The sequence below is a fragment of the Mus caroli genome, unplaced genomic scaffold (assembly GCF_978045245.1).
Source record: "Mus caroli unplaced genomic scaffold, Mus_caroli_1 scaffold_9, whole genome shotgun sequence".
Classification (NCBI taxonomy): Eukaryota; Metazoa; Chordata; class Mammalia; order Rodentia; family Muridae; genus Mus; species Mus caroli.
Genome location: NW_028227264.1, coordinates 72,869,394 through 72,888,110, shown reverse-complemented (window position 1 = coordinate 72,888,110; position 18,717 = coordinate 72,869,394). Strand labels below are relative to the sequence as shown.

The following is an 18,717-nucleotide window of genomic DNA, read 5'->3' as shown; positions in this document are numbered from 1 at the left end:
GGCCACAAGTATTCCTTCAAAAATCTTTAAAACTACATTGTGGATACTATGTAAAGTAACTTCAGGATTGAAAATAACTTACAAGTGATTCCTACCTGGACTGCTGCTTTGTAAGCCTATTTTTCTTTTATAAAGTCAGCGCAGTACAGACAGTAGCTGTATAAATCTCATACCCATAAAAATCCGTTACCCCATAGAAAATAAAATTACATGTGCGGAAAAATGTGCTGTCAACCTAGAAATGGAGTACAATCTATGTTAAGCAAAAAATATAAATGATTTCTACTAAGTTATTCCTTGCTTATTACAATGGGAAAAACGAATTCAAGATCCAACCAAACAACTAGACTTTGAAGTGATATTACTTAGCGATTTCTGTCTGTCCACAAAGGCTTTTCTGGGGCTAACAATTAATTGATACAAATGATCTCTCTCTCTTTTATTGTAAAGCAGATCATTCGAAGTGTTAGGTTGTGCACATGTGATAAACCCCATATGTTGATTTTTGTGACAATAAAAAGCAGAGTTCATTAAAAACAAGTAAAAACGAAGTTATTCTTTGTATTGGTCAGAGTTTTGTCATTGGTATGTGGAGGCTGTTCCACGGACCCATCCAGAGCTCCTCCTCATCTGATGGCGCGTTGTCACCGTGGAATTCCATCGACTCTCTAGAGAGCCGACTGTCTACCATGGACTCCTGCTCAGCTGTGTGTTTCAGCCTGGTCCCTGATGGCTTCACTGCCGAGTGCTCAGCCACCACGGGGCACGGGGCAAACGTGACCAGAGTTGGGGTTCTTTTCGCTTTCTCTGTGGAAAATGGCCCCTTGAACAGTGTGTTCAGGGGCACATTCTCTTCACGTGTCCCTGCCCATGTGTCTAATTTCTTCAGATGCCTCCCAAGCAACCCAGGGGAGGGCACCTTCAAGTTATCAGCGACGCAGGCACGGCGTGTTCTCACCACGGAACCATTCTGCGCAATGTAGATGTTGCCGTTGACATTGCTGTGGCCACTGGGCTTGTGAGTTCTGCTTCTCTGCGACTCAGGAGCGCTGTCTTCCCCAGGCGAGCTGCTCTCATACTCCCGATCGACCACCAACTTGATCATTCTTTTTCTTGCCCACTGAGGAAATAAAGAATAACAATATGGTTGGTCATTCTCAAAGGAAATCAAAGGCTTTGTGCAATCCACAGCAAGATCTGAAGAGGTGGCAAAGTACATTCTCAAGAGGGCAAAGAAAGCATTTTTTCCATCTTATTATCCTTTCTCCAGCTCCGTATTGGATCCAGAGTCTAAACATCTTTGAATAAAGTGTTGCTGAGTTTGGAGTAGACCTAATTAATAGGGAACCCTTTCTTTTAACATCATGATACCATGAGGTATGAAAAGAAAAGTACGTTTTTCTCCGTATTTTGCTAAGTCCCAACTCATTGTTTTATTGGCTGCTCAGCCATTCAGCAAGTTCAGCAGAAAGCCAGGAACAGAATTTGTACATCGTATCCATTTTAACATTTTTTTCTTTCCAGTATTTAAAAAATATTTCTGTATCCATGTAACTCTAGTCTGTAACCTACTTCCGCATGTTAATCAAAAATGTTTGTCCATTTTGACGTGTGCGAGCAGTTGAAGCATCATGGTGTTCTGGGTCATTTCACTGAATCTTTATTTACTTAAAGGAAAGTATTTGCCCAACGTGAGTGCTTATTGTTATACGAACCAGAGCTTCTCCTGGAACATAATGGACATTTTTGCTGATTCAGCTGTCTTTTTACCAACTAGCATCAGACATGACAAATTGCAAAACTTAAGCAACACTACTTTTCTCTCCCCCTAAACAATGTAACACTGGGGGAATATGAATGTCCTCTTTCTACTCAATAGGCAATGTTTTCTGGTCTCTCTATAAGTATTTTTAAATAATGGTGTTTATTTACCTAGAAGAAAAGCTGTGACTGTTAGTTAGATTTTAAATACAACCTAAAGAATAATCACTTTTAACTTTCAAGATGTTTCATTTAACTCCTAGAATTTGAAGGTGGGAGTTGATACAGGGTATCTTTGACTGGTCACCTTCGCAGGGAGCAGAAATAATCAGAAACAGTTACTCACATCATTTGTTTCTGTTTGTTAGTATCTACTCTGCAAAGACTATTTATCACATACATGCTTGCTATAGACAAGTGTCACTGATAATGCCACTTTATAGTCAGTATTGATGTTTCCCTGTTTGCTAGTAGAAGAGAGAGTTAGACAGGTTTGATCTACCGTATCTCAGCATGCACGTCTATGTAAGTAGCATACATAATCATTTTCTTATCTTACTTCTAACCATGAGTCAGAGAGTCAAATCATGCCAAGTCCCCACCCTGTTGAGAGCCGTTTCAGAGACCACACAGAAGGCACTGCACACAGGAGCACATGTCACCGCAAACCCCCACCTACTGTGAACTCTTTTCTATAGGGCTGTGTTGTAACCTTCGGAGTTTGCGCCTGGAGATTTCTTGGGCTCTTCATCCTTCTGTCTGTCATATTCTGGCACCTGGAAGCCCCAGGGGCCTCCGGAGAGACTCTCACTGGTACTGCTGCTGCTGCTCAGTTCTGATTCTGACTCCTCCTCACTTTCCACGCCCCTCTCCATGGAGACTGATTCTGCACTGCCCTCTTCTGGGACATCCCCAGCCTCCAGGTCCGTGGATTCATCCATGGGAGCTGCTTCGCTTTCTTCTCCTTCCTCTGGCCGTTCTTCCTCCTCTACTGGGGGCTCTTCTTCCTCTTCCACCAGGGGCTCCTCTCTCTTACCTTTCACCTCCTGGATTTCCTCGACCACAGGCCTTCTTCTAGCTAGCACGATGTTTTTTCTTGCTTTCTCTCCCTCTGACTCAGTGGACTCAGACTCCTCTGACTCCGGGGTAGAGCTCTCCTCCGCTTCCTCAGATGGGGTCTCCGACTCTGATTCTTCAGTGGTCTCGGACTCGCTGAACTCAGACTCGGTTTCTGTGTATTCGGTGTAGTCGCTGGACTCCTCCTCTGACTCCACGGTGCTTTCAGTAGCTTCCTCCTGGTCTAGAGTCAGTTGAAGATAGTCTTTGTCTTCTTCCTCAAGGCGCCTCCTCCACTCCTCGCCCTCAAGGTCAATGCCTCTTTTCTCGGCGAGACCTCTGACTTTCTTAAAAATCATCGGGAATATCCTGGCTCTCTTCCACGTTGGGTATATGGGCTCAGCTGCTGGTGGCTTCTCAACGGTGACTACCACCTCCTCCTCACTAGGCTCTCTAATTTCAACTTTGGGTTTTTTAACTTTCTCTGGCTCTACCTGAAAGTTTTGAGAGTGCAATTCAAACGTTAGCTCGGAGGTAGTTATGACGTGATCTTGTCCCTCATAAGTTAAGCAGAAACTCATCTTTTGGGTAAAAGCCTCACGCAAGCTATGCATATAGTTTAAAAAACAACAACAACAACAGCAACAACAACAACAACAACAAAAAAAAAAACCCCAAAACCTGACAATATTCTTTTCTGATGATAGACAGAAGCTAGCCAACAGGCAATATGTTATTTTTATTTTGGCTTTATAGTATTAATACCCAAGTCTAATGCTTTTTCTTTTCTGTTATTTAGTTTAGTTTTATTTAATCTTAGCTCAAGAAAGAAATAACCATTTTCATTACCTTTAGAGTTCTGGCTTGTTAGCTTTCTGCTGTATCTCAGAATTCTTAAAAGTCATGGAAATACAGTAGTTAATTTGAAAGTTTATGAAAAACATGTCTTGTTGAGTTTTGAACCAATTAGGGCTACAGAAACTGTTATTTCATGGAGGGAAGGACTGTTTGCCAAATAAATATTGCAGGTAAGATATAAGAATTTGAAAGACATGATTCATGTTAATTCACAAATGAATCGCAATAACATTTAAAAATATTGATGATGATATTTTATTCTCTGAAAATGGAATATGAAGACTGCATTTTTCATGATTTTTAGTTATGCAGATAGGGTAAGGACAAAAGTAACTTGTATTATAAAATTTATAATATATACAATTCTTAAGACTGTCTTTATAGAGATGTATTCATGATTTTAGAAAGCCTTTTGTATAGCAACTTCTTCCAAATATTTAACCTTTCATAAAGAAGGAAATAAACTGAAAAAAAAAAAAAGGTTAAAGAACTGCTTCCATAGGTGAGAGAATGAAATGGTCAGCATTGTTACGTTTCTTTGAAAAACAATGAATAATTTACTAGGAATTTTCACAGAGTAATCGACAGCGCATTAGTCAAACCAGATCTAACGAGCTGTTATTGTATGATGTGTCATGACAAAGTCAGGCACTTACCTCTTCCTCTTCATATTCCTCTTCAGCTTCACCAATGACTTCGCCGTATTCCTCCTGTCCAGCAGGTGGCAGCAGTCGACGGCGACTTCCATACTGGGGCATCTCATACCTGCAACATAAACTTGTAACTTGAGATATTTTTCATAAACTCTACCATAATGATCTCTGCTTTCTTCTTTTTCTTCATCATCAACAGATACTTAGGGTCTATTAAATTCCTTCTAAAAATTAAAACAACAGCAACAACAAAAGTACATATTAAGAACCACTACCTGACAGCCAGAGAATTATCATTATTATTATTATTATTATTAATTATTATTATTATTGCCATAATGGCTCCCTGGAGTAATAAGGAAGAGAGTTGTTATTTCACATTTAAATTTGAGGAGAAAGTAGAGGTAGGAGGAAGAAAGATGTCATACTTCATAACTACATGGAGAATGGAGGACACAAGAAAGATTCTATATACAAGTCTGTATCTCACACAGGGTGAGAAATCTATAATTTTACATAAAAGTTGGTTGGAAGGAACATAATCTATGTGGCATTTTCATCCCGTGTGTTTTTGAAGGTGTGCAGAATTAGTGTTCCATTTTCATCCTTGTTACTAAATTTGAAAGTATATTTTATGGTTTTTCACTGCTCTGGCACAAAACTTCAGGTAGACTGGTTAGAAAAAGAAAACCCACAAAACACAGCATCCAGAATAAATGGTGAATTCAGGAATTGAGCAAATATGTTTGACTTCTATATTCCATTCTAATTATTATGAACCTTCTTAGCACATTTCTAGAAATACAAACTGGGCAAATGAGAGAAAAATGGTGAGAACTTGACTAATATAACAATCAGGCACACTATTTTCAAATATAAAGGGGCCAGTGACACTTTAAAATTCTAATAGCAATAATAACTTCTGATTATTATTTTTTTAAAAAAGAATACAATATAATTCTGAATAAAAACTGAAGATGTACCCATGCTCATAACTGTAATAATCTTGTCCATATTCCTGGCCAGGATCAATCCCAGATTCCATGGATAACTCCTATTGTTCAAAGAGAAAAATTGACACTTTTGAATACATTCTTCACATATTTCTGTTTTAAGCGAGATTTCCATACCAACAGTTTGTATCTCTCCAAATACTTCTGACAAAGTAAGTTTAAAATACCCATGGGAAGAAAAAGAGACAAAGTGTGGAGCAGAGACTGAAAAAAAAGGTCATCCAGAGACTGCCCCACCTAGGGATCCATCCCGTATACAGTTCCCAAACCCAGATACTGTGGTGGATGCCAAGAAGTATATGCTGACAGGAGCCTGATATAGCTGTCTCCTGAGAGGCTCTGCCAGAGCCTGACAAATACACAGACAGATGCTTGCAGCCAACCATTGGACTGAGCAAGGGTTCCCAATGCAGGAGATAGACAAAGGACTGAAGGAGCTTAAGGGGTTTGCAACCCCATAGGAGGAACAACAATATCAACCAACCAGACCCCCCAGAGCTCCCAGGGACTAAGCCACCAACCAAAGACTACACATGGAGGGACCCTTGGCTCCAGCTGCATATGTAGCAGAGGATGACTTTGTCAGACATCAGTGGGAGGAGATGCCCTTGGTCCTGTGAAGGCTTGATGCCCCAGTGTAGGGGAATACCAGGAGGGGAAGCCAGAGTAGGTGGGTGAGAGGGGGAACACCTCATAGAAGCAGGGGGAAGAGGATTGAATAGGGGGTTTTTGGAGGGGAAACCAGGAAAGGGGATACCATTTGACATGTAAGTAAAGAAAATATCTAATAAAAAATAATAATAAGAGGGGAGTTTGAGCTTCTTCATTAAAAAAATGTCAAGTTAACACTTTTCTGGTGTTAAATTTTCAGTTATTCTCATGGAACCTATTTGTCATTACATAGTGTGCAAATGGGAGAGTGCAGGTTTCCTGGCTATAAAATTATAGACACTTTCAGGTGAGTAGTTTTGCTTGCTTTTAACAAACTTTGAAGATGAACACAATCAACATTAAATGTCATTGTAGCTTATTGACTGGCCAGGGCATGAGGCTTTTGTTACAGTGGCTTTGTTTAGTCTTTCTCTACTGATGGTTCTCTGTTACCCAGATCTCCCTCACCAAAAACTTTACATCCTCTGAGAGCGACTTGCACACTAACAAGAACCTCAGCTCTTGTTAAAGATGTTTTAAACACATCCTTGTTTTTTATACCTTATTAAGATTCCTTCTGACTCTTGATAATAATGGCTTTTCTTAAACGCTGCTCATAGAGAGAGCTGTGCTTTCAGGTGTATATATGAAAACAGCTTCAGTGGCGATTAAATCATTTCCACACACTTTAAAATTCCATTATAGTAATAATGAGAGATGGCAAAGGTTAAGAAGTTGAATTTACACTGGAGTAAGGGAGGGGGAGGGGACGGCATAACCATCCACAGGGACGTGGGTTGGTACAGATAATCCACTCGTGATAGGAATTGGTTTTAACACGTGTGTGTGGCATGAGTCAGGAGCTACTGCTGCTCTGTGATGGCAGAGAGCAACCATTTCTAAGGCACACAAACTTATCACGCAAGTCATCTGTGTGATAAATATGGACAATGGCTCTTAGTTATGTCACAACTTGCCAAATCATTTAAAAGGATTAATCGTGGCTAACCCTAACCAAAGAATTCTACCAAAAATCTGGGATTTGGGTTTCTCTTGAAAAACAAAGGCATGGTACTTTTTGTTCATTCCAGGAATCTCTGTGGTGGTTCCTGCCTCCCACAAGGTCTGGCTACTATTCCTCTATTACACTGCTCTGCATCTGTACTCAAGGACAACCTGTAATCTGCCCCCTGTCTTGCTCTCTCTTCATGAAGTCTCTTTATGGGCACTTTCAGCCAGGTTCCTGTAGTTACTAAGTCTGCGCTTAATATAATTGATTCGACACTAATGTAATGCCAACTGACTTTGCAACTTCCAAATACTTTGTAAACCAGTTTGTGTATGATGTTAAAACTCATTTGTATATCTATTAGGATAAATGTTTTAAAAATAATTAGCAATGCTGCATGTTACCATGGACAGTGGACAATTGGTGGCCATAAAATTCTAGGGCAGGGGAGTATACATTTGTAAAACAGTTTGGAAAATGTATGCTACAATAGACTGTTCATAACAGTGTAAAGTTAGAACCAATAGGAAAGTTAAAAAAAACAAAAAACAAACAACAACAACAACAACAAAAAACCCGTGTAGCAGCACAGGGTGGACAAATAAGCCGAGGTCAAGGGAGGATGGACTATATACTGTGATATCCCACTTACAGAGCTCAGAGGTGATGTAATTCGTAGGTGCACGTTAGAAAGCACTTAGGATGAGGGAAATCAGTGCTGAGTATTAACTCATGCTTGTCACGCATGAGAGTGCACTCTTGAGATTTTCATCTAAGTGGCTTATATTTATTTTGTAGCTGTAGGTTTTAGTTTGACAAAATTTCCCATTATAGGAAGGGAAGTATAAAATAAACTTAAGAAAGAATGGTAAGAAAGTAGAACAAAGTCAAAGCCCAGATTTAAGTGACTTTGAAAAAACATGTATGCTTCACGCTGGTGAGTGCAGACTTTTAAGGGACTAATGGCATCAGTATATTGGCTTACATAAAGCAGACATCTCAAAAACACTGCGTTTGCTCTGCTAATCAATGCATGCCTAATCTAATACACACAAGGCACTGAGAAGAACCCTCCGAGCTGTTTTAAATGTAATCTTAGTAACGATTAGCTCGTATTCCTGCACTTTCTGATTCCTAAGACTAAGGCTCAGGTCTCACAGCTGCTGTACATTCCCAGCATAAATGGTTTCCAATATGGTCATGATTAGCAGGGAACAGAACAGAAACTCTGGAGTGCAGCGGGATACTCTGCAATTCTTAGCTGGGTCAGCAGAGACAAGAACCAGCACAAATGTGAAAGAAGAGCAGAGTGCCAAGTGTTTAAAAAGAAAAGGAACAGAGGAAAGTCCTTGTGTCAAGGAAGACCTCAGGACTGAGCTAAGCAGGTGACTGGATTTGGCCTTGTCACTGCATGACACAGGCCCTATCTGCATCCCTAGATGTTGAACCACAAAATGATTGTGTGGGTGGGACCCAATACTTATTGTTACTTTAAGGCTAATTTCTGCTGCTGACCACACAGAGAAGGCAAAGAGAACTTAGACGTTTATTACTGCAGTAAATGTTCAAACTGCTGTAAATCAAAAATATTTCAGTCCCATTTTTCTTGGCTTCTCCATGCTTGTTGGCCAGAAGCTCATGAATGGGATGTGATGATCAGCATTTGTAGGTGACAGTGCTTGCTGGTTGGGAGACCACCTTGCCCAAGGCTGTGGGTCACCCTCAGTTTTCTGAGTCAATCATCTGGAAGGTTTCTTGATACAAGTTTCTAATTAAAAGCTTAATTGCAAATTGATATATTTCTGCTCCCTGTCTTCAGATGGTGTGTGTGTGTATGTGTGTAGATTCTAAACAAGAAATGCTTTTCCTTTAGTAAATGCAGGGTACTGTTCCTAGAGAAAAGAATCAAATGCTTATTCTTGCTCAGCAAAGGCCTAAATTTATCACAAAGTCCAGCTGATGAGACCACATTCAGATGAACCCCAGATCCTGCTCAGCCATGGAGTGGTTTTAGGCAGTAATGGCAAAGTCAGGGCAACAATGATGTACTGGCCTAAATTGTAGAGCAGTGGTTCTCAACCCTCCCAGTGCTATGAGCCTTTACTACAGTTCCTCATGTGGTGGCGACCCCAACCACAAACTTATCTTGTTGTTTTGTGACTGTAATTTTGCTACTGTTTTGAATCACAATGTAAGCATCTGCGTCTTCTGACAGTCTCAGGTGACCCCTGTGAGTAATGTGACCCCTAAAAGACTCCCATCTCCCCAGGCTGAGAACCGCTGTTCTAGACAGAAGCTGAAAGTTTAAAACTGTAGTCACCAGCGAGCAATTGAGTGGCCATTTCTTTTTTTATTTGTTTATTAATTTAAACTCAAAAGTGCATTTTCTCTCGTCAGTAAAAAGGGGACCACATCAGAGGCTGCCCCACTCTGCCCACTGAAGTATAAAAGTATCGTTTAAAGGTTTAGTGAGGTTGAAAAGAAAGTGAAAATCGATACCTCCGGTTTAAGAAGAGAAGGTCTCAGCAGTTGATGCTGCCAAAGGAAATTAAAACAGGAAAAGATTTAGATAGTAGTTCAGGTGGGAAATAAAGAACACGATTGAGAAAAGAGGAATACAGGCAACAGCTTGAACCTGTCACTTAAGGTATGATTTATTACTCACATGACACCTGCCAAACTACTAATTAATAGTTCAGATAATTACTTGGGCACCTAAGGTATATCAGAAGCCACTGGCTTTAATTTTGGTTACTTTAATTAGCTACTGATAATAATAACCTTAATAACCAATTTCTATGAGGATATTTTTGTTTAAGCTTCAGAGTATGAAGGATTGCTTAGGCTTCTACAAACAAATAGCACAGGGCTATTTTGCTCATCATTTCACTCCTCATCACACTAAGTATAATCTCATCCTTCGGGAAGAATGGGAAGTCGGAGTGACAAGATGCATCATCTTTGGGATCGTATTGAAGACATTCTCTTTGCTCTCCCATTTTTTTTTTAATATGGATGGTTCCCATTTGAGTATGTTTGTAAAAGTCTTTTGTGAGTCAGGAAATTGTCCCTTCTCCAATTCTGTAGGGCCTCCCATCTGCCTCCTCTCCCTGTTAACTCATCCAATGAGCTGTGTCAAAGTCTTTGTTGGTACATTTAGTGATAATTCACTCTTCAACCAAATGGGAACTAATACTTGCTCAAATTTCAGCTTAGCGAATTTTGGAAGTAAATTGTTAAATGATACATCTTTCTGTGTGCCCTGGGAGGGTAGAGTGCAGCTCTGGAAGTGATCCTGTCTGTGAACCAACTGCTCAAAATGAGCACATAGATAGGTTACTCTTTGAAAAGGAAAGAAGTTTAGGTTAGAGACTCTCCAATTCGAATGGATTCGTTATCAGTTATAACCATCCCTGAGAACTAGTTCTTCATCTAGGTCATTAATATCCATCTGCATGGTCTAGAATATATGCATTACAAAGTACAAGCTACAGAGAATGTATTTATGTCACCTTTTTGATTGAGAGACTGTCTGCTAAGTCAAACTAGGTTCTCAATAACTTCGATGAGACTCACAGATCTCACTCAATGCTATTGGTCAGAATTCTCAGTATGTTCTCTGTAGACTGAGTCACAGACATGGAATAAAAAACTCAGAGATGTCTACTAGTATGATATTAGAGATATATCAGATATTTGGGCTGGAGAGAAACCCGAACTGTTAAGAAATGTTAATCAACTTTACAGCCTCTTAATTATATCTATAGAACCAGAAAACCAAATTTAGTGTGCTACCACATATACTACAGTTCAATACAATTCAGAACAAAGACATCATTGGAAGTGTTAGCTACTGGTCATTGTTTACACCCCAGATGGTAGGCTTAAAACTCCAAAGCAAAGAAGCAACATATAGAAAGGAAATACATTAGAAAACATCATTAAAAATTTTGATTGAAATAGAAGGTAAATCTAGCTTCAATTAGTCCCATATCCTATACAAAGGCTTCCCTTGAAGGCTCAATGCTGGACTACATGATAAAGCCCTTACCTCTGGTGCAAAGCCTCCCCTGAAAGGCAGAAATGGAAACTTGTGTTAAATGCATGGATTTTCAGACCCAAGAGAATTACAGATAAGGACCATTTAAGAGAATCAGAGGAAATACAATCAATTTTTCTAAAATTACTCTCCCTGGGACATACTTCCTCGTGTTATGTTATTCAGATGCGAGGGTCATGTCTGTACTTGCTGTACTAAAAGATTGTCTTCACAGATCTCACGTGACCAGCAAACTCTATCCATCTATGCCGCGTAGCCTGATGAACTGAGTCTAACCCCCAGAATTTACATGTAGAGAGGGCTGACTCCTGAAGGTTCTTCTCTGACCTCTCTCTATATCCAGGCTATGGTACATATTCTCCCAAGCCCCATGCATGCACATACACTGAATAAATAAACGTGAAAACAACTTAAGAACAAAGTGCAATAATTCACCTTGATTCTGTTATGATCAACTAGCATAAAGGTATTCTTTAGTGTCTCACCTATGTCTTGAAATGAATAATTATGTTCACTAAGGAAGAAATACTTCTTAAACAGAAGTATATATGTAGGTGCATACTCAGATTATAGTCTTTCGAGTGAATGTAACCCTATTGCCTACATGTGTCAACTTGATACTAACTATAATGAAGGATACAATAACATACCTTCTTTGTTCTTTAAAGAACCCACTTCAATTACTTTTAAAAACCTTCTCAACTTCCAAGTACTCAGAACTATACAAAGGTACGTAAAGTTCACAGACCACAAGTGGTGCAATGTTTGTCTGCACTTGGGAGGGACAAGAAAGTGTAACAGTTTGGGTTGCCATTGATCATGAGATTTTTCTTTATTTTCTGTGTGTTTAATCATTAGGCTGATATTATTTATCTTGTTGGATTCAGCTGTGATGTAGATATGTCACTGAGTTAAAGGCATGGCTTTTTAAGGACAACAAACGTGTCTTTGCAGAGCATGCACCTATAGCTTGGCAGCAGTGGTTCTCGACCTGTGAATTGCAGCTCCCACAGAGTTGCCTATCAGGTTCATAATAATCCAAACCTTACAATTCACAACAGCACAAGCTTACAGTCATGAAGGAGCAGCAAAATAATTTTATGGCTGGCGGGGAAGTCACCCCAATATGAGAAACTATGTTAAAGGGTCACAACATTGATGAGCCACACAAATCAGGTAAAATAGCTCGACAAAGTTTGTTTTCTAGGATATCTCAATTTCCCCCTTTTATTAAATTTGAAAAATTTTAATATTTGGGCTTAGAGGCTCATGTTTATAATCCCAGCATTTAGGAGGCAGAGACAGGAAACTTGGTCAGAGTGGACCACATAGTGAGTTTGAAGCTATTGTGGGTTATGAGTTCAAGGTAACAAGAGTAAGATGCTCTTTCAAAATTAGTTTTATACACACACACACACACATACATATGCACATACACATATACACACATGCTCTTGTGTTTACATTGGGTAACTATACTGCTATTTGAGCTCAAAGTCAGACACTTACCTAGAAGAGGTATATTTATATAACATCAATATTCATAATTATCTGTCCTTTCAAATCATGAATGTTGATAATGATAAAATCAATCAAATAATATCAATGCATCTTTTCATGTAATTCTACTACCTCGTGTGTAGCAATTATTCATTTTTAGATCCTATGTCTGTATACATCTACATTGTCTTAGCAACGACAATGGCATAATAAATGTTCTCTTTGAATTCTAAATAATCCCTCTAACCATTCCTTATACACTGAGCAGACCTTAACAAATGCAGAGGAAAGAATGATTTTTCACACAGACATGTGAGCTTGTAGCACTGGAGAGACAAGAAGCGTGAGGGGTTATATTTTTAAACAACCTTTATAGGACTCATGTAAAAGACAGTTTAACTATCAGCAAGACCCTGTTAGAATCCACCATACAGCACAAGTTCTCAGGCATATGACCAGCTGCCAACGAACACTCCAAGGGAAGCTTTTCAGTGAAAAGAGGGAAAACAAAACAAAACAACACAAAACACATACAAGAATCCCAGGAAATAAATGACTTTTGATGTGGAGGAAAGATATCTGAAGCAGATGGGCTGCTGCGGAGGGTAAGTAGGTTTTTGGATTGCTTTTGATCTGCTCCTGTTAATCAGGCATGAACATTAAATGATTGAAGGGCTGTGTCAAATTTTAAGAGCCCAAAACCTTCTTAGAGATGATGGTACTGTGGGGTTCTCAGCCTTTGTGGACACACAGAAGTAAAGCCATGTTTCACTGTGGCTGGGATAGTTTAGGAAAACCTCTGTGATTTCCTTGTAATAGAAGCTGAGGTTAGTTGTCTCAGCTGTTCTCACGGAATATGCAGGTTTACATTTTCTCAAATAGTTCAATTCTAGAGTTCAACAAATAGTAGAATTTGTCTCAAACGTAAGAATTTCTAGTAGTTCAATTTTATTCAATGTGTTTTATGGGAAAAACAAAATATTGTTACTTGATGTTTACATATAATACATCATATACCCGTGTATGTCAGTATAACTTAAAAGAGAATGTGTATGCTTCGTGAAGACAGTGGTGCTTAGCTTAGCTATAATTCCCCAGAATTCAATCCATTGAGCTCAGGGATATTTTCACAACTACTGCAACCATGGGACTTTGTTCCCATAGGATAAATCTTTCTCTTCTGCCTAAAACAAAGAACAAACCTCTGAGCATACAGGTGATAAGGCACCAAGAATAGTATCTCTTCATTTAAAAGTAATTTTTATTTTATTTATTAAATAAATTGGATATCAAAGAATGTCTTCTTGGAAAGTAGAACCATAAAATTATAAAGAAGGAGGTGATTTTTATAATGGGAAAAGGTTAAATTAAATAGCATTTTAGGCACCTTTGATTAAAAAAAATTAAGATGTCTTACAAAAGTCAGCGGCATGAGATTTATTTTCATCATAAAGCATCAAGATAAAGAAACATAACAGCAACTGAAAAAAATGGGAGAGATTTCTCATCTGAAAGCCTACTAAAAAGATCAAAACAATCCGGAATGGAGGGTATCATAAGAAAACTGATAACTACATAGTAAAGCACCTGAGATTGCCTTTTAAATCCCTGCTGTCTGCCATTCCCTACAATTCTAAGGATCATTTTACCTGTGAAACATTTCCTTTTACCAAATACATAGACTTTCAAGGAAATAACAAGCCAAAGAGAGAGCATTATGGCTTACTAGCACCCTGTTTTTCTGTTACCCCCAGCTAGAACATTCATATAAAACCGTGGTCAAAAACTAAAGAGAAAAGAATAACATCACCCATCAACAAGGTCAACAAGGTCAACACGCCTTTGGTTTTAGTTGGATCAGTACTTTTCATGCCCAAATCTCCCCGTTAAAAACAGATAAAGTTACTTACTTTTAAAATAAATGTAGGACAAATAATGCTACCTTGAAGTTAAGAAAATTAAGGTCAATCTACTCTATGAGTTAGTGACGGTGATGTTAATTGAAATTAAAAGTGTGGAAGAAAAAGGCATTGCATTGAGTTTGGGATAAAAAACAGTGGACTCTTCTGTGACGTTCAAAATTCTCGTGCTCCACTTTGAGGGTTACGACCAAGAAAAGAATCGCCCAGTTAAAATTGGAGAAGCATCGTTACAAAGATGTTGATTGACTGTGAGGTTGCACGTCAATTCCCTCAACAACTCTAACCAACGTTTCCTGGCTCTGGTCATGTGTGATTTTCATGCCTGTTTTCTCTGCAGGGCAAAACGTGTGTAGTTTTGAGGGATCTGCAGGTGGGCAGTTTTTTTCTATGTGACTGTACATGTTAGACACCGATTTCTCGAGCTCCGCCAAGTTTTTTACATGTCTGAGGATCCCTTTTGGATGTCTGTGGGGTTCTGCCTCCCACTGCGGGTTGGATGCTGGTGGCTGTGTCGTAGACGTGGTTTCTCTGGCATGTGTGGCACTGGCAGTGCATTTAGCAGTTGGTGCAGAGATGCTGTCTGTGGATGGAATGGACGTGGAAGGAGGCTGTGGGAAGAGGCGGGGAGCTGGTGGCCGAGGAGGAGGAGGAGGTAGAGAAGAAGTAGGGGGTGTAGAAATGGGAAGAGAAAATGTAAGAAGTTGTGGGGGAGGAGGGTTAGGGGGAGAAAGGGGAAGAGGAAAAGTGGTAAAGGCAATGGGAGGTCTAGGAAGAGGCATATGTGGGAGGGGAGCAGAGATGCTAGGTGGATGGGGAGCGATCTCAAAAGAGTTCCTTTTTGGTTCTGTTTCTGATGCACACGTGGGAGTCTCTCTCTTAGAGCTTAAGGAGTTTAAAACACAGGGTCTCGGAGGAGGAGAAAGTTCCAAGGTGCAGTCAGCAGGAGAAGTGACCGCGTTAGGTTCCGACCCGAGTTCCACCGCTCTGGAAATCGTTGGTAGAGTTGAGAAAGAAAAGTGAGACCAAGAGGAGGAAAAAGAAGAGCCAGAAGACAGAGATTTCAGCTGCTCTGTTTGCTGGACGATTAGGGTGTCTCTGTGTCCCCCTTCTTTCTCTGACTCGTGGGCATCTTCAGTTGCCAGCAGAACGTTGCTGCTACCTCTCTGGCTTGGGTGGCATCTGGCGCTTTCGCATTCAGCTCTCTGCCTGGTGATCTGCCACTCCACCAGGTCTATGGTCTCTGGCCTGTTTGGGGCTTTCCACATGAGCCGCCTAGGAAAGCTCACAGATTGATTCCACACCCTCTGAATCTTTTCTCTTGGGCCCCTCAGAGACTGACTCTTAACTTGTGTTCTGGGTGCCAACAGCTCTTCAAAATCTGTTCGTGGCTGAAGGTCTGAGTTTGTTGACCTTTGACCTATACTTTCCATGTAAAGGGGATTATGGGTACTTAAGTTATCCTCATCAGGAAGAAATGAGAACGTCCTTGCTGGGTTAGGCTGGCTCTCCTTAAGTGGTCCCTCTACATGAGCTGGCTCATGAGACTCAGTAGTACTGGAGGAAAAGGCCATCCCATCGCGATGACTGCTCCTGTCTTCTGGGACTGAGTTATTTCCCCTGCTTTGTTCAAAATGGTAGAGAAGGAAAAGACTTGAAAGAGAAGAAGGAGACAAGTTGTGATACAGATTCATAAGAAAGGTGTTTTCATGGTCATCATATTTTATATAACAAAGGCCTAACAACATTAAAGCACTGATGTACAACATCACTTTCAAGATCCTACTCTAGGGAAGACAAGACATGGACATCCAGAGTTGTGAGAAGGATGAGGAATTTCCATTAAAATATCAATCTCTAGCCTGTCCCGCTCCTCTCTAATTAGTTTGAATCCGTAAAGTATCTGGGTTCAAATATAACAGTATAAGCCTTGGTTTTGGGGAGTACAGACAGGTACCCCAGCTTTTGGTTGTATATTCCATCTTTCTGTAGGGTGCCCAAAGCCCACTGTTATATGCATAGGTCTTGGCAGTATCTCAATCAGAAATTTCCCATTGTATCCCATCTCAGTAACTCTGGGCGCTAAAAAATCGTCTCTGATATAAAACAAAATTTTTAAGACAATGCTGAAGGGGAAAGCCCCCTCCCTGGATCAGAACAAGAGTTTCTAAAGACAGAACAGAAAAATCTCTTAGAGAGTTCAAAAATCATAGTTGAGAAATCAACTTCATGCTACCATCCTGAACTAAGATGATTTAAACTCTACGCTTGGTTATTGTGAAATACAGAAAACACAAACTGACAAGAGAGGGAAATTTTTACAATTTCAGCAAATATAATGTGGGTCAATCATTAGTGAAAAATTCACTGGATGAAAAAATATGTATGTTAAAAACAATACCCTTTTGGTTTTTCTGCATGATTCGTCAATGAGTGGATACTGAGTCAAGTACCACAAGTGGCCATGCACTCTAATTAATGTTAAAAAGTTGCATAACTCAAGTCCAGGGCCTGAACTACAAGCATTGGGACCCTTCCTTCTGAAAGGTTAGCTGGCAAGTGCTTTCTTCCCCTTCAAGCTAAAGCATAACAACAAATTAATTTTTTCAGTTGTTAAATGTTTAACTCTAACCAGAGGAAAAATAAAATATAAATATTTTCAACAATGTTGAAAACAGTTATTACCCCAAAATGGGTTAATAGATCAGGCAATGAAATGATACATAACTTCAAAATCTGACCACAAAAAACAAGCCCACTCACAAAGGGTCTGGATTATCAGACGACCTGAATAATTTAGGAAGTAGGGACAATATGGTCTTTTGTCCTAAGCTTGGAAAGATATTTTGAAAATACATCAAATATCATTTCACTTCATATTATATGGCTGCTAGTTTTGGAAGAAGTGATCTAAGGGAGTCATATACGTGACTTATGATGGAAACAACTCTACATCTGAAGGAAAGATACAGATACTTTTGAAATGGTCCCTGGACACTGAGAGTACTGTCATATCAGAAGGAAACTGGAGGGTGGGGTGGGGGTGGGGAAAGGAGACTACGGGAGGATGCTATTTCCTTTTAAACATAAACACCTACATCGTGAAAGATGAGGACCACTGTGCAGACATTAATCCTGCTCCACCCATGGCTCTGCATCTATGCTCTAACAGCCTTTTATGAGAATGATAGGATTTACTTACTTATGCCTGTGCATCCACAGGTGAGAAAGGGCAAACATGTGACAGGGAAGAAAAGTTGTAACTATCATTAATTCCAGGCGAGCACACAACACTAACAGACACTTGCTCTAAACAATACACACATCCAAGAGAGAAGATGCATGTTCTTCAATGTTTCTTTCCCCTCATTCATGAGAATAATATCTAATAATGTCTCAGGTAAAATCTTGTGACGTTTACTCTCCACTCTTACCATGTAGAATTTTATCTAACCATCCGTTTTCTAGAGATCTATAAAATTTCATCTTTGTGAAGCATGGGCTTATCTTAATCGTGAAAGAGAAATTTTAAATAAGGCCAGGAATCACGAGCAAGTCTTAACTTTAAAAACTGGTCTATGTGCACTATGTTAGAGAGATGATCCCGGGTTTCAGAAAGAAAGTAAATATATTAGATACTAGGTGAGTATTATAGAGTGTTAAATCTACATGAAGTTATTAATTGCTTTGTGAAGATTTGTTTTTCTTGAAATCATTTGGTTTTTTTTCTATTTAAAAATGTTATTGGGAATAATTCCTTTGGAGCTAGTTGATTTTGCAGCTTACTAGAGAACCCTTATAAAACATTTTCAATAGAAAAATGAAGCATTTCTAAAAATGAGGTAAGGTTCAGATTTAAAATGTTTCAACACATGATTCAAAAATCTTCTACTACAGGTTTTCAAGGGCTAATAGCCCTTAAAGACCACTAGTTGCAATTTACCCTCACCCACCACTACTGACTGCAGATTTACAGTTGCTGGTCCATAAATTTGCTTTGTAAAAGCATCTATGTATTTCAGCCATTGTTCTCATACGTGAATACTGCTAACTTCACACAAATGCTTTTGTTTTTTAATCTGAACATCATTGTTAGAACATACTGTTCAATATAATTGGAAGATCAAATCATATTGGCTCAATTCCTACTTCACCAGTAATTTAATGAGCGTATCCTTTGAAGACTGAGAAGTGAAAACACAGATTTAAGGAAGGAATTCTATATGTAAACAGAATG

The 18,717-nt window shown here is 39.4% G+C and overlaps 1 protein-coding gene across 3 annotated transcripts in view; it reads right to left on the bottom strand.

The window, feature by feature from the left end:
* Positions 1 to 1,054: 1,054 nt before the first annotated feature.
* Positions 1,055 to 18,717, bottom strand: part of Pcdh15 (protocadherin related 15) — a 933,441-nt gene continuing 915,778 nt past the window's right edge. For all 3 annotated transcript variants that reach the window (XM_085842876.1, XM_085842877.1, XM_085842878.1), the window contains 3 exons: positions 4,332 to 4,440; positions 2,441 to 3,311; positions 1,055 to 1,120 (listed from right to left, as the gene is read on the bottom strand). In XM_085842876.1, the coding sequence (XP_085699002.1) occupies positions 2,454 to 3,311; positions 4,332 to 4,440 (967 nt within the window). In that variant the 3' untranslated portion in view covers positions 1,055 to 1,120; positions 2,441 to 2,453. The remainder of the gene's footprint in view (positions 1,121 to 2,440; positions 3,312 to 4,331; positions 4,441 to 18,717) is intronic.